The 12,853-nt window shown below is 50.8% G+C and overlaps 2 protein-coding genes across 4 annotated transcripts; one reads left to right on the forward strand and one right to left on the reverse strand.

Moving 5' to 3' along the window:
* Nucleotides 1–599: 599 nt before the first annotated feature.
* Qpctl (glutaminyl-peptide cyclotransferase like) lies at nucleotides 600–9,372 on the reverse strand. Of its 3 annotated transcripts, XM_021219431.1 has the most exons (7): nucleotides 9,112–9,372; nucleotides 8,487–8,630; nucleotides 7,046–7,327; nucleotides 5,048–5,200; nucleotides 4,862–4,961; nucleotides 3,504–3,620; nucleotides 600–1,604 (listed from the first exon to the last, which is right to left on the reverse strand). In XM_021219431.1, exons 1-7 carry the CDS (start codon nucleotides 9,319–9,321, stop codon nucleotides 1,459–1,461), a joined length of 1,152 nt encoding a protein of 383 aa, XP_021075090.1. In that variant the 5' UTR covers nucleotides 9,322–9,372; the 3' UTR covers nucleotides 600–1,458. The 3 variants fall into 3 exon arrangements, with proteins under 3 accessions (XP_021075090.1, XP_021075091.1, XP_029388142.1); XM_021219432.2 differs by lacking the exon at nucleotides 7,046–7,327 and having other exon boundaries at nucleotides 652–1,604; nucleotides 9,112–9,350; XM_029532282.1 differs by lacking the exon at nucleotides 3,504–3,620 and having other exon boundaries at nucleotides 652–1,604; nucleotides 9,112–9,350.
* Nucleotides 9,373–9,926: 554 nt separating this feature from the next.
* On the forward strand, nucleotides 9,927–12,853 carry Snrpd2 (small nuclear ribonucleoprotein D2 polypeptide). Its single transcript, XM_021219424.2, has 3 exons — nucleotides 9,927–10,033; nucleotides 11,367–11,546; nucleotides 12,595–12,853. Coding segments are annotated over exons 1-3 (357 nt in total). The 5' UTR covers nucleotides 9,927–10,031; the 3' UTR covers nucleotides 12,770–12,853.

A 12,853-nucleotide genomic window follows, 5' to 3' on the forward strand; every position in this document is an offset into this window, starting at 1 on the left:
TTTTTAATGGGCCTGTTATCCCAGCACTCAGGACTGCGTAGGAAGATTCTTAGTTTGTGGCTAACCTGGAAATCATAACTCCAGAGAAGTCAGGGCTATATATATATACCTCATTTGGAGAGATGGCTCAGTGGTTAGGAGCAATGGCTACTCATGCTGAGGATCCAGGATCAATTCCCAGTGTCTATATATGGCAGTACACACGTGGCTTTAACTCCAGTTCTAGAGGATCTGACACTCTCACAAAACACAATTACACATGAAATAAAAATAAAATTATTAAAAAAAGAAAGCAGTAGGGCTGGGTGTGGTAGCTTTTCCTTTCAATTCCAGTGACCGTGGAGTCACGGCTCGTGTGTTCAACATCTACATAGAAAGTTCCAGGCCGGGGCTGGTGAGACGGCTCAGTGGGTAAGAGCACCCGACTGCTCTTCCAAAGGTCCAGAGTTCAAATCCCAGCAACCACATGGTGGCTCATAACCATCCATAACAAGATCTGACTCCCTCTTCTGGTGAGTCTGAAGACAACTACAGTGTACTTACATATAATAAATAAATAAATCTTTAAAAAAAAAAGAAAGTTCCAGGCCAGCCAGCCAGTGGTGGCATATGCCTTTAATTCCAGCAGTCTGGAGGCAGAGGAAGGTCAATCTCTAAGTTTGAGGCCAGCTGGTCTATAGATCTAGTTTCCAAACAGGCAGGGCTACACAGAGAAACAAAGTCTCAAGAAAAACTCTTTCTCACTAGAGTTGCACACACAACAAAAGGAAAGGGTAGTTTCCGGTTGACTCCATCCAGGTGGATCTCAGTCTATTCAGTCCATACCCATTCTCAAACCTGCCAAAGCCAGTATTTCCCAAAGTATCCTGGAGGCAGCTTCACTTGAAATACCTTCCTACAAAGAGTTCCCACTGTGGTGTACTTTGAGAACCATTTCATTCTCTTACTCTGGAAGATCTCACCTTTGCAGTGAGGAAGTTCATCTTAATGTCACTGCTCACGGGAGCTGTGGCCTTCAGTTCCCTCTTAACCCTCGAGGTTGGCACCCTTGAGCCAAGCAGACCGTAGAACACTGAACTAGGCTTTGCCTCTGTCCTAAGTTATGAGCCCATGCCCATGTGGAGTCAGAACTAGGTCCGTACGGTAGCGAATGAACTGACAGAAAACATTAGCCACAGAGGATTCATTTGGTTGGTGGTGCTGGTCCATGTGCCAGTCCATGACACATCATTTGGTCCCTGGAACCCTCCAGTTATTTACTTCAGGACAGAGGTCAAAGGATTCCTGATTACCTTTGGCTCTCTCGTGCCCTCAGTGTTCCTTGCATCCTTGAAACACGGTGGCTTGATGTGGTTGTAGCATACATTGAGGTGAGCCTAGCCACCCTGCACTGGCTCAAGATGCCCCTGTCCAGTCCACAGCGAAGTGTAAGATCCCTTCCAGGTATCAGGCTGCAGGCTAGAGTCCCAGGTACTCGGCCAGGAACACAGCGAGGATGCGGCTCAGGTTGTGCACAGTGGGCGGGTGGAGGTTGGCCTCGGTGTCAGCAGGTGTGTGCCACACAGCAGGGAAGGGCGTGGCAATGAGGTGGAGCACCGGGACCCCTGAGGGGACAGGATATTTCATCCACCTGACGTAACCCACAGACAGGCAAGATACAAGTGCTTTCTGACCTCTCACCCCAAGCCCTTGGGTATGTTAAGCAAACACCACCTCTGAGTTACATCCCCAAGCCCTGAGGAAAGGTTTTAAATATAAGAAGGTACACGCTGTTTAAGAAAAGTTAGTGGTGAGGTTGGTGAGGTGGCTCAGCAAGTAAGCGCACTGACTGCTCTTCCAAAGGTCCTGTAATGAGATCTGACGCCCTCTTCTGGTGCGTCTGAAGACAGCTACAGTGCACTTATGTAAAATAATAAATCTTTGGGCCAGAGTGAGCAGAGGTCCTAAAAATTCCATTCCCAACAACCACATGAAGGCTTACAACCATCTATCTGTACAGCTACAGTGTACTCACATACATAAAATAAATAAATCTTAAAAAAAAAAAAAAAAAGGAAAGAAAAGAAAAGTTAATGATGCAGCAGGCTACCACAGAGCCTGCTGACCAAAGTTCAATCTGGCACATTGTAAAAGAAGACAACTGGTTCCCATGAGCTGACCTCTAACCTCCACTGGCACACCTATGCACCTGTATGCTCACAATAAATAAAAGTAGTTTAAAATGTTTTAATTGCTAGGTGGTGGTGGCGCATGCCTTCCTTTAGTCCCAGTAGTCGGGAGGCACAACATGTGGGTCATGGTGAGTTTAAAGAGGCTAGCCTGGTCTACATAAGTGAGTTCCAGAACAGCCCATACTACATAGTGAAACCCAGTCTTAAAAACAAAACAGTAAATAAGAACTATTGCTTACATAACAAATCCAAGACCTCAAAACTGAAGGACTTGTAGAGGCAGAGAAAGAGGCCCTTGCTCCTCACTGGACAGATATGATGCTTGCGATGGGGCTGCGATGACCATGACCAAGTTGGTGTACTTGGCTCCACCTCCCCAATGCTGGGACTACAGTCTGCACCACCAAACCCAGGCTACTCATTGCTGGGGATGCAGCCCAGGCTTCATGCACAAGAAGCAAGAGCTTTACCAAAGGAGCCACATCTCCAGCCCCTAGCTTCATCTACTTATATTACCCTTAATTAATCATGCTTAACTATTTGGTTAGAAACAGGGTCTCACTATAGTAAGTTGTCCAGGCTAGTCTCATTTTCTTTGCAGGTTTTAGGATGGCTTTCTGTTGTTGGCCAGGGGGATGGGGTTTAGCAGATGTGGGGAAGGGGATGGGATGGTGTCAGTTAGGAGGTGCTAAGATAATTTAGGCAGGGGCTCTACCACTGAGCCACGCCCCCAGCCCCTCTCTGGGGGATTCCAGGCAGGGGCTCTACCACTGAACTATACTCTCAAAATTTATAGGCTCAAATAATTCTCCTGCTAAGACTGTAGTCCTGTCCAGTACTGCTGTCTTTTACTCCCATTTTATAGCTATGGAAACTGAAGCAGAGAAACAGACATACTGATTTGCCTGAGTTCTAGCCCTAGTAAACAATACAGTCAAGATTTGAACCAAAGTCACCAGACTAGGGCTGTGTCGTGTGTATTCCATTGGGATCCTGCTCTTTGAATGCTTCCTTCCTTGTGTGTTCACAGAGGCAGCTGGCCTAGGGGCCATTAGAGTAGCTCTGTCACCTCGTTCCTCGCCCACCTGGAGAGGCACTCACTGAAGGAAGCAGTGAGGAAAAGAAGCAGCGCTCACCTGGCACGCGAGAGGTGGCACTGTGCACTTTCTGTACACTGGGCTTAGCTCCGAGTCAAATCTTGACCCACACTTGCACATCCGATGCCCTGCATACCCCCCACTTTACAGATGAAGAGAACAGGGCTGAGCCACTTGCCAGCAGTCCCCAACCTTGGAAAGGAGGCTTCCTCGTACCCCTGACCCCAGCAAGTACCTCTGCGAAGGAAGGGGATGTGGTCATCTTCCACAGGGCCGGGGGGCTCCCCGGGTAGGAAGTACATCACTTCCTGGGGGTGAGACTGTAGTAGGTTCAGACGGTGAAGGCGCTTCTCTGGCGAGGAGTGGGATTAGAGGGCAAGGTTAGTCAGCAGTCATACATGCCATGCCAATACCAGTGCATGTATATGTGCTCCATGTGCATACAGTGCCTGTGGGGCCGAAGGAGAGGACGTGAGGTCCCCTAGAACTGAAGTTACACATGGGTGCAGGAACTCGAACCCAAATCCTCTGAAAGGACAGCCAGTGCCAGTGCTCTTCCCCACTGAGACAGCTCTCCAGCCCCATGTTTCTTTTTATTGCACGTTGTCTATCCCTGGTCCCATGTACTTCTTCTCTGTGTAGGAGGAGGTGGATGCCTCTATTTGGTTTTCCTACTCGTCCTTGTGTGATTGGGGAAGTGGAGTCAGTTTTCTCCCTCCAACTTCACAAGGGTTCTGGGGAACTGACAGGCTGCTAGGCTTTTGAGGCAAGCATCTTTACCCACTGAGCCATGTCGCTGACCCCAATGTCCCTCCTCTAGCCTATTTGTTTCTTTAGACATTTTCAGAGACAGGATCTTCAGGTGCTGCAGCCAACCTCATACTCTGTATGTGGCTGAGGATGACCACAAGCCCTACAACTACCTCCCAAGTGCTGTGTTACAGGCATGCACCACCAATATCACAGCCCAGACTTGCCTAGAATTCACAGTCCTCTTGCCTCAGCCTCCCAAGTTCTGGGATATAGGTGAACACCACCAGGCAGCTTATCCAAGCCTGAAACTCACTATGTAGCACAGGATAGCCGTGAACCTGCAATCCCTGTGCCTCAGCTTCCTGAGTGTTGGTATTATAGGCATTCACACCATGTTGGCCAGTTCGCAGCGATGCCCCTTTAGCACCATTTCCATAGAAGAAATAGAGGTTTGAGAGACCAGTATCTTGTCCAGGCAGACCCAGGATTTGAAATCAGGCCAGTCTCACATAACAAGTCTACTGTTGCCCAGCTGTGGCAGCACACACCTTTAATCCCAGCACTTAGAAGGCCGAGGCAAGTGGATCTCTGAGTTTAAGGCCACCTGGGTCTATACAGCAAGTTCTAGGACAGTCTGGGGCTACACACACACACACTCATTCTCAAAAAAAAAAAAAAATCAAAATTAAACAAAAGGTTTCTCAGAATCACTACACCTGACCTTCATAGGGTCAGCTCGCTTCTGTCCTGGTTTCTTCGCCCAGGGATAGGGAGAGAAGGCTACAGACGCACACAGGGGTCAAGCGCCTGTCCACCCCGGCCCTGGCCTGCCCTCCTTACCGATGCTCCTCAGTCGCTGGAACCAGCGGGCTGTACGGGGGAAGTGACTGAAGAAGATCGGACTGGATGCTCCCAGAAGGTCAAGGAGGACAAAGAGCTCCTAGGGGAAGGAGTCCAGTGCTACTGACCCACCCTCCTTCCCCTGCTCCCACCTCCTGCTCCAGAACCCAGAGGAATGGATCTTACAATAGCCTGGATCCTGGTGGGGCCAGGGCTGTGCGGTATAGACTCCATGATCTGAGCTAGGTGCCGGGAGCCATAGAGGGAGTCCTTTGGTCCCCACTCCTTCAGCGCCTCCTCCCCGTCCAAGAAGAGCAGCTGCAGGGTCACCGGTGCTGCCTATAGGAGCAAGCCACCAAATCAGCACCAACTCTTGGCCTCGGCCCACCGTGTACCTTGCCTATTTATTTGCACAGCTGGAGTGGGACAACCCAAGCATCCTCATTCATGCAGTGTAGTGACAGAAGTCACAGGTTGAGCCAGAGGCTTGGGTTCAAATCCACGCTGTAGGTGGTTGGTTGTCAGACAAAGTAGCTACCTTTTTGCTGTTGCTGTTTTGTCTTGAGATAAAGTTAGGACATCCCAAGCTGGGCCGCACCTTCCAGCCCTCCTGGGATCACAGGTGTGCAGCACAATGCCCATTTTAGTTTGCTTTGTCTTGCTTGTTTCTGTTTTTGTGCTGCTGGAGAATGCTCTAGGGATGCCCATATGCTAGACACGCAGGGTTTCATCCAATCGACCAAGCTACCCTTGAGCTCACTCTGCAGCCCAGGCTGGCCTTGAACTTCTCTGCTCTCAGGCCTCCATGTCTGGAGGAGCTGGGACTGCAGGCCTTAGCCACCAGGGTTGGCTCAATTTCTTCATCTATGAATGGGGTTAACAACAGTTCACAGGATCACATTGGAATCCAGATCTGTAAGAACTGAAAATGAGTCAGCTCCAGTTATTATTACTTAAGTCTAGCTGGGACAGACAGACAGACTGACTGACTAACTGACAGACCCCCTGCACAAACAGCCAAACACAATTAGGGCAAACGCTTCCAAGATCACCAGCTTCTGAGTGTCTAGGAGGCTGCAGGTTGACCTGGCCGTCAGAGGCCGCTGGTTCACTGGACAGGAGCGTTTGCACTGAGAGTGAGTTGATGGGACTTGACTTAGCAAAGAGTGAACAGTATTCCTAGGCAAGGGGACGGCCTGGACCAGAGCTGGGCCAGAGGGCCGTGAGAGGAAGACAGAGGGGTTAGGGAGAGCCACGGTTTTCAGGCTCGGTTTGTAACAGAAGCACTGGGGAACCAGAGAAAGGGTCTGAGGAAGAGAGAGACTTGATGAAAGGTATGTTTTCATTCCACAAACTTCTACTAATGTCGGACTTTATTATCACTCAGGGAGACATAACAGGAAGGAGAAGCCAGGTCTGCATCACGGAACATACTGAGATTACAGAAAAGTCATCGGCACCATAAGAAATGGGCAGTGACCCGAAAGTTACTTGGGGTGGGGGTGGGGGTCTGAAAGGTTTCTTTGAGAATAAGGGGATGGGGAGGGAGGAGAACCTGCCAGGAGCAGGGGGAGGGCTGACGACCCACAGTGAAAAGTAAGCTTTACAAGGCAAATAGCAAATGCTAATGAGGTGGAAATGAAGCCTCTGGATTGGAGGAACACTGAAAGGGGTGTGGCTAGAGTGAACTACACCTCAGGTCTATCCTCAGGACTCTGGCTTAGGGTTAGGATGTGATGGGGGTCCATGGGAGAAGTCTCCAGATGCAGGAGGGCAGGATGTGCCATTTAGGATGTAGATCCCTGTGGGAGACTGTGGATGTAGCTCAGCTGACAAAGCCTTACTGAGCATGCATGAAGCCCTGGGATCGGTGTCCAGAACAGCATAAATAAGAGGCGGTGGTACATGTTCGACTGTAATGCCAGCACTTGGGAGATGGAAGCAAGAGGGTCACTAGTTCAAATGCATTCTTGAGTTTGATGTTAGTACGGCCCACGTGAGACACAGCTGGGACTTGAAGAAAGCAAGGATGACAGTACACCTGGTGGCCCAGACCTGCCATGTCACGGCTTGGAAGGGTGGTAAAGAATGACTGAGTTCAAGGCTAGCTGGGGCTACATACTAGTGAACCCCTCTATCAAAAAGGGAAAGCGTAGCAGACAGACACCCGCCCCTTCTCCTCACCTGCTGCTTGACTCTGCTCAGCATGGCATCAAGGGCCTGGACCAACTCCAGAATCAGGGCACAGGGCACAGCTGAATCTGTGGCCCCCACAAAGGGGGGCTTCCCCGGAGGGAAGAACTTAGAGTCATAATGGCAGGCGAGGGTGAGGTGACGGGCAGCTCCTGGGTCAAGTGTGGCTACCACGTTCCCGAAGTCCAGTGGCCCCAAGGGGGTTGAGGCCGTGAATGGGTCCAGTTCCACGTGCCAGCCTGCCGACAGGGACTGCAACGTAGCCTCCAGGAACTAGTGGCAAGAGAGAGGTAGGAGGGTGGACAGGGACTGGGGAGAAGGTGGGGAGAAGGGCCTTGTGACTGGAGCCACGCAAAGCAGTCTGGGTAACTAGAAAGTCTCACTTTGGTTTATGTTGTTCCCTCGACACAGACTTCTGTTGAGAAGCCAGATGTAGAACCACCATACTTCTCGGTAGCAACAAAACTTGCCATGGCTTATTTTGAGACAGAATCTTACTATGTAGTCCAGGCTAGCCTCCAACTTGCTGTGTAGCCTAGGCTGGAACTCCAAATCATGCTTCTGCTTCCAGAATGATAGGATTATAGACCCAGACCACCACCACACCCAGGTGTGGGGGGAGAGTTTCTCTCCCCCATCCCTCTCTCCCCTCATGTTGATTCTTCCAAAATCACATGTAGGCCAGCTTTCCACTAACTCACATCCACCCTTTCCCTCTTCCTGTCTCTCTCCATGGTGCTGAGGGTCGATCCCAGGATTTCCTGCATGATGCTTATACAGCCACTGGTGAATACTTGGCAAACCTTCTACCATTGAGCCACACCCCCATCCTCACATTGGATGATTCTAAGCAAGTGGGGCCATGCTCTGACTTCCTCTTAAAACGGTCTCACTATGTGCCAAGCCTGTTTTAGGAGCTCTATGAAATCAACGATGTCAGTGAATGTCCCCATTTTGAAGATGAGGAAACTGAATCCCAAAGAGGTTAAGAAGTTAGTCCAACTAAGATGGATCCTAAACACAGTATCTGAATGGCACCACACCACTAATTCTGAAGCCAACCTTCTTGGATTTTAATTTTAATTAGCTGTGGGATTTGGACAAAATGTAAAAACTTTAGTTTCCTCATCTGTGTAGTGGAGATTATATTAGTTCCAACCTCACCAGAGCTTCTGCCTAATATAGGGTAAACTTTTGGTGGGGGTCATATAGTGTGGGATTTGTGTACCACCAAGAGAATCTAGTCTGGTTCACCCGCCGCCACCGACGCCGCCACCACCACCACTCCCCTACTCGCCTACTCCCCATCTCTGCCTCCGACCCCCATCAGATCCCTTCTGCCTCCTGGCTGTTTTGGGATCTTCGGTGCCTGAGTTCCATTTCCTGACAAAGTGAGGAAAGGAAGTTGGGGGTTGAAAAGAAAACCCTTTACCTTTCTCACTTGAAGATTGCCAGAACTACCTGGAGGTCGCACAATCAATAAGGGACGCAGGAAAGTTCCCCAGAGACGCTGCGGATCCAGCTGCCCTACCACCAGCCGCAGCTTGGCTTCTGAAAGGCTTCCGATCAGCGGGACCTTGATTGGGAAATGGGATGGGGAAAAGAAAAATGAAAACAACCCCATCCCCACCTTTACAACCCCATTCCCACCTCATCCTGGGCGCCGTTGCCCAGAAGGAGTCCTGGCTCTTCCTGGTAATGCAATCTCCAGTATCAAAGATTTCCTAGACTGGGAGAAATCTTCAAAGCAAATCTGGTCCAGTCTACCGCAGTCCTAACTAGGAAATTGCAAACGGGTGATGGAAATTTCTAAATAGATGGCTTGGGCATAGAACTCAGATCTACCAGTGTTGCTAGGCGGACTCGTCATCTTCAGAGGGGTCTATCACAAAACAAGCCTGAAACCTTATTTTGTTTGGGTAGGGGCACGAGCTCAAGTAATGGATAAAGCCAATGACACAGGCGGCAAAGGCCAAAAGATAAGACCACGCTAACCTGAGACTCAATATGAAGGGAAAGAGGAAAATGACGCTGGCTGGGCCCCAGCCAGGGCTCACCCGCAGATCCCGGCTCCGTGACATCTCCTCAACCCCAGGATGCCAGCTATTCCAGAAGATATAGAAAGCCAAGCCCATAGCCAGCGCCAGCAGCAGCAGGGGCAGGAGCTGCACCCGCGGCAGAAGACGGCGCTTGGAAAGCGAGGGTGGTTTCATGAGGCCGCGATCCTCGAGCCGCTGCCGGGGCCGCCCGCGGCTCCCAGGACTCATGGCAGCTTTGCTCAGAAACCAAGCCCGGTATGGAGGTTGGAGTTTTAGGCCAAGATCTGCCTCTCTGAGGTTACGAAACCCAATAAAGAAGCAGAGTAACTGCGTGCTCCCCCCCCCCAGACGATGGCGATTGGCTCGCCTAAGCGCCGCCCCACCGAAAAGGGAGCGCGGAAACCTTAAGGCCCGCCCCCACGGAAGAGGACCAGTCAATGAGCTGCGTCCAAATGTGCAAAACCTTCCTCGGCGCGGGGCCACGCCCCTCACGGAAGTCGATCAAGAAACTGTCGCTCAAGGAAAAAGGGGCGGCATCCATCCCTAAAACAAGGAGCCGATTGGTTTACCGGAAGCCATGCCCTCAAGAAAAGTGTCGGAGGGTATTTGGAAACGGGGCTGTGTTTTCCATCTTCCAACTGGACGGTTAGACGGGAAAATAATTGTAGTCAGACCCCGTTTTATTTTCCTCATGAGCAGACACCCTATTGGGAGCTTCAGAAGCTTCAAATCCTCCCTATCGGCATTTTCTACAGGAGCGCGCCGCCTGATGGGGTCGCTATGGTAACAGGCCACGCCCACCGCCGCTGGGTTTGGTTGCGCAGGCGCCGACGGAAGTGAGCCGCAGGAGACGGAAGCCCCGCCCTTCTCTCCCTGTACGCCAAAGGCTGGAGCAACGCGCTTGGAGGCGGGAGTGATCTGCGAGCGAAACCTCCACCATGTGAGGCCGGGCTGGGCTTCGGCGTGGCCGTGGAGATGGAGGGGGGACAGTTTAGCTGAATAACGTTCGGAATGGGGTGCTCGTAGCTGAGGGTACAGTTCCTCGGGGAAAAGTAATGCTTTTCCTTCTGGGGTATTTGAGAACGGGCGTGGGGCCTCGCTCGGATCTTGAGTTCCGGAGAGGGGACAGCTTTATTCCATAACGGGTGTAAGACTCTCCGAGGGCCTGAGTCTGGTGGAAATGAACCTTGAAGGGAAAGCTGAGTCTGATGGCACATGCCTGGAATCCCAGGCCTCGAGAGGCCGAGGCAGGAGTATCGCTAGTTGGCCTTGGCCAGCTTCATAGCGAGACCGCTTCCAAAAGTAATAGTAATTTTAAATGGAAGGGGTCTTACGGATAAAGAGCTTGGCGGGGAAGGAAGAACTGTTAGAAGTGGTGAAAAGTATGGGACGTAACCAGGATAAATGAGAGCTTTTGAACCTAACCAGAGAAGAGACTATCAGAAGAGTAGGCTACTCCTGTGGATTGGCGTGTTTATTCGCTGAGCGTATATTACGTAGATTGCTTGTAAATGAGACACATGGTAAATAAAAGGTTCTTGCCACCAAGGTGAAAATCTCCCTGGGACTTGTAAAAAGAGTGGCATAGGAAAGCCATAGAGTAATAAACAGGTACATACAGTATGCCTTAGATAATCAGGTGTGGATGGAGAATTGAGCAGGAAAGAAAGAATGCCAGTAGGTAGCGCAGTGGGACGCATTGAAAGCCCAGCTTTGGGATGGAGATTTAGCCCGGCGGACAGAGTGCTTATCTACTGTGAGTGCTGGGTTTGGTCCTCAGCTACACACAAACTAGACATCGTGGCACATGCCTGTACTCCCAATACACAGGAGGCAGAGACAAGTCTGAGTTCTGGAGCAGCCAGGCTTCTACAGTGAGATGTTGTGGGGTGGGACGGAGGATCGTGAAGAGAGATGATTGAAGTTTAGGTTGCGGATAGAAAGGGCCAAGGTTTGGATGTACCGTGGAGGCAAATGGCAAGACATTCGAGTGGAGTAAGGTTTGAAAGAAGAATCAAGTGCCAGGCCTTATTGGGAGCCCCTGTAATCTCAGACCTTAGGCAGGAGAATTGAGAATTCGAGGTCAGCAGTGAGTGGAAGAGGTTTGGTAGAGGAGCTGGAGCAGGCTAAATTGGAAATGTCTCCCCTGCCTCCAGAAAAGACTGCACCAGAAAGGGTGTTTGGGGGCCAGGCTGGGGAGACACTGGACAGTGTGGCTTTGATCACTTACATTTCCAACTTTAACCCATCTCACCCCTGGGTTCTCTATCCAGGAGTCTCCTCAATAAACCCAAGAGTGAGATGACCCCAGAGGAGCTGCAGAAGCGGGAGGAGGAGGAATTCAACACAGGTCCCCTCTCAGTGCTCACGCAGTCGGTCAAGAACAACACGCAAGTGCTCATTAACTGTCGTAACAACAAGAAGCTGCTGGGCCGGGTGAAGGCCTTTGACAGGTGAGTGTCATCTTGGGGAGGGTTGGGGCTGGGACCGAGGGGCCTGAGGGAAAGGTCATTCCTGAAGGATTGTCGTAATAAGGTGGGCACACACGGTGACAAAGCACCTTTAATCTCAGCACTCAGGGGGAATCACCATGAGTTGGAGGCCAGCCAGTGTCACATGGCAAGACCCAGCTCAAAAAAGTAAAAAGTGGCGATGCTTAGCCTTTTTATATATCTTACGTGTCTAGGTGTTTTGTCTGTGTGCTATGGACATGTGTAGTACCTTCAGAAGTTATCAGATCCCCTGGCAGGAAAGGGAACTGGAATTGTGATATTTGATTTGTTCATCTGTAGACCAGACAGCAATGTCAAATACCTTCTATTACTTTGTAGTTTGTTTTGAGGCAGGGTCTTTACTATGTAGCTCCAACTGACTACAGATGTGGCAGAGGCTAGCCTTACACTTCTGATCCTCCTGCTCCCATCTCCCAAGCACTGGGATTACAGGATTACGTGAAGCGTGCCGTCCTGCCTTATTGTTTTAGTTAGTATGGGAGTTGCCTTGTGACGCAGTCATACACATCTGGCACTGTACTTTGCTCTTATTCACTGTCCTCAAGCAAGCATTTGTGGAATGAACTGATTCACTGGAGTGCACGTGTGGGGAGCCATGTGTACCCCAGCACTTTAAGACCCTCTGGTTTGGAGGGGGCGGGGCAAGTGCTTCTCTGCTGCTTCTCTCAGAGTTAGAGTTATCGCCAGAGCCAGGGCCATTGTGGTGGACTTTACTCTGCTGGGGTCCTAAGCGCTTCATTCATCCAATCTTCACACCAGCTCTATGAAATAGACTGTCTCCATTTCATGAAGGGGGGGGGGACTGAGGCACAGAAGGGACAGTTAAGAATGGACTGAGATCACACTTTGCAGCCCGCCCATCCCCACCGTGGAGCCTGAGCTTTCCTTATGCCTGCTGCTGGAGAGTTCCCACAGTGCTAGGCAAAGGTGGGCACTCGGAATGCCCCCCCTTACTCCAGCTTTTGTCCCCCACCCCTTACCCCATCAGGCACTGCAACATGGTGCTGGAAAATGTGAAGGAGATGTGGACTGAGGTCCCCAAGAGCGGCAAGGGCAAGAAGAAGTCCAAGCCTGTCAACAAGGACCGTTACATCTCTAAGATGTTCCTGCGCGGGGACTCAGTCATTGTGGTGCTGCGGAACCCGCTCATCGCCGGCAAGTAGAGCCTGTTCCCTGCCCTGCGAAGGCCTGCGGGACCCCGCCCAGTGGGCGAGAAATAAAACCCTGTGCTTTTTGTTTTTATGTTT

The sequence above is a fragment of the Mus pahari genome, chromosome 19, assembly GCF_900095145.1.
Source record: "Mus pahari chromosome 19, PAHARI_EIJ_v1.1, whole genome shotgun sequence".
Classification (NCBI taxonomy): domain Eukaryota; kingdom Metazoa; phylum Chordata; class Mammalia; order Rodentia; family Muridae; genus Mus; species Mus pahari.